Source organism: Penaeus monodon, chromosome 25 (genome assembly GCF_015228065.2).
Source record: "Penaeus monodon isolate SGIC_2016 chromosome 25, NSTDA_Pmon_1, whole genome shotgun sequence".
NCBI lineage: Eukaryota > Metazoa > Arthropoda > Malacostraca > Decapoda > Penaeidae > Penaeus > Penaeus monodon.
This window is the reverse complement of record NC_051410.1, coordinates 40,041,294-40,042,151: the sequence shown is the minus strand read 5'-3', so window position 1 is coordinate 40,042,151 and position 858 is coordinate 40,041,294. Positions and strand designations below refer to the sequence as shown.

Below are 858 nucleotides of genomic sequence, written 5' to 3'. Positions count from 1 at the left end.
CTTTATTATATTGAATTAGTAATAAAGCAGTAAATGTAATTTTTTTATTCATGATTTCAGGCAACCTTGTCAGATCTGAATCGAAGTCATGAAATTGTCAAACTCATCACCTCAAGCCTTAGCAAGTGCCATGCCCTTGCAGTGTCTGCAAGTGGAAACCAACAGCCCTGTCCATCTACAATGATTGATGGGAAATATACCCACGATGATGTAAGTGTTGACTGCTATTTTGTATTTGTTGAAAACTGTTGATATAGTAGCAGACCTAATACAGCCTGCCAAAGAATTGCATCAGTGGAAGATTCTTTAGCATTTTTAAAAAGGTTCTATGGGGAAATGCAACAGATATTAAGGTCCTTCTGATTTATACAGCACAACTTTTTTTTTTTATAGAAATGCATAGTTGGGGAAATTCCATATTTAGTGTCCTTGTTTGAAAGCAAACAAACAGTGATTATAGATAATGTAAACTTCATGAAGGAAAGTGATAATTTATTTATTCATTTGTTGCTTGTGATAACTTTTGTTAATAAACTTTAAAAAATCCTGTCAAGTTTAGCTTTTATAACAATAGTATTGCTTTAACTTTTTAACTCTTCTAATCTCAAAAGGTTACAAGACAGATTGATTGCAAGGTAGATATTGCCAATGTAAAAATTTTCTTTCAGTATATGCGAGTGCACTTGGAGTTTCTCCAGTTCTTACTCAAAGAAGGTGATATCTATCTGGCTTGGGCACGATGCAAGGACATTTGGGAAACCCTTGTTGGGAATGTAAATGCATCTGGACATGATAAGGAGGTTGGTATCTCGTTTGATTAATGTGATAGTTTGACATATTATGATAGAGAGCTGTTTT

General features: G+C 33.8%; 1 protein-coding gene across 1 annotated transcript in view; it reads left to right on the top strand.

The window, feature by feature from the left end:
• The window catches only part of LOC119589266 (ubiquitin carboxyl-terminal hydrolase 24-like), a 33,335-nt gene that overhangs the window by 7,424 nt on the left and 25,053 nt on the right, over nucleotides 1-858 (top strand). The window contains exons 11-12 of the mRNA XM_037937884.1: nucleotides 61-210; nucleotides 669-800. Of these exons, the coding sequence (XP_037793812.1) occupies nucleotides 61-210; nucleotides 669-800 (282 nt within the window). The remainder of the gene's footprint in view (nucleotides 1-60; nucleotides 211-668; nucleotides 801-858) is intronic.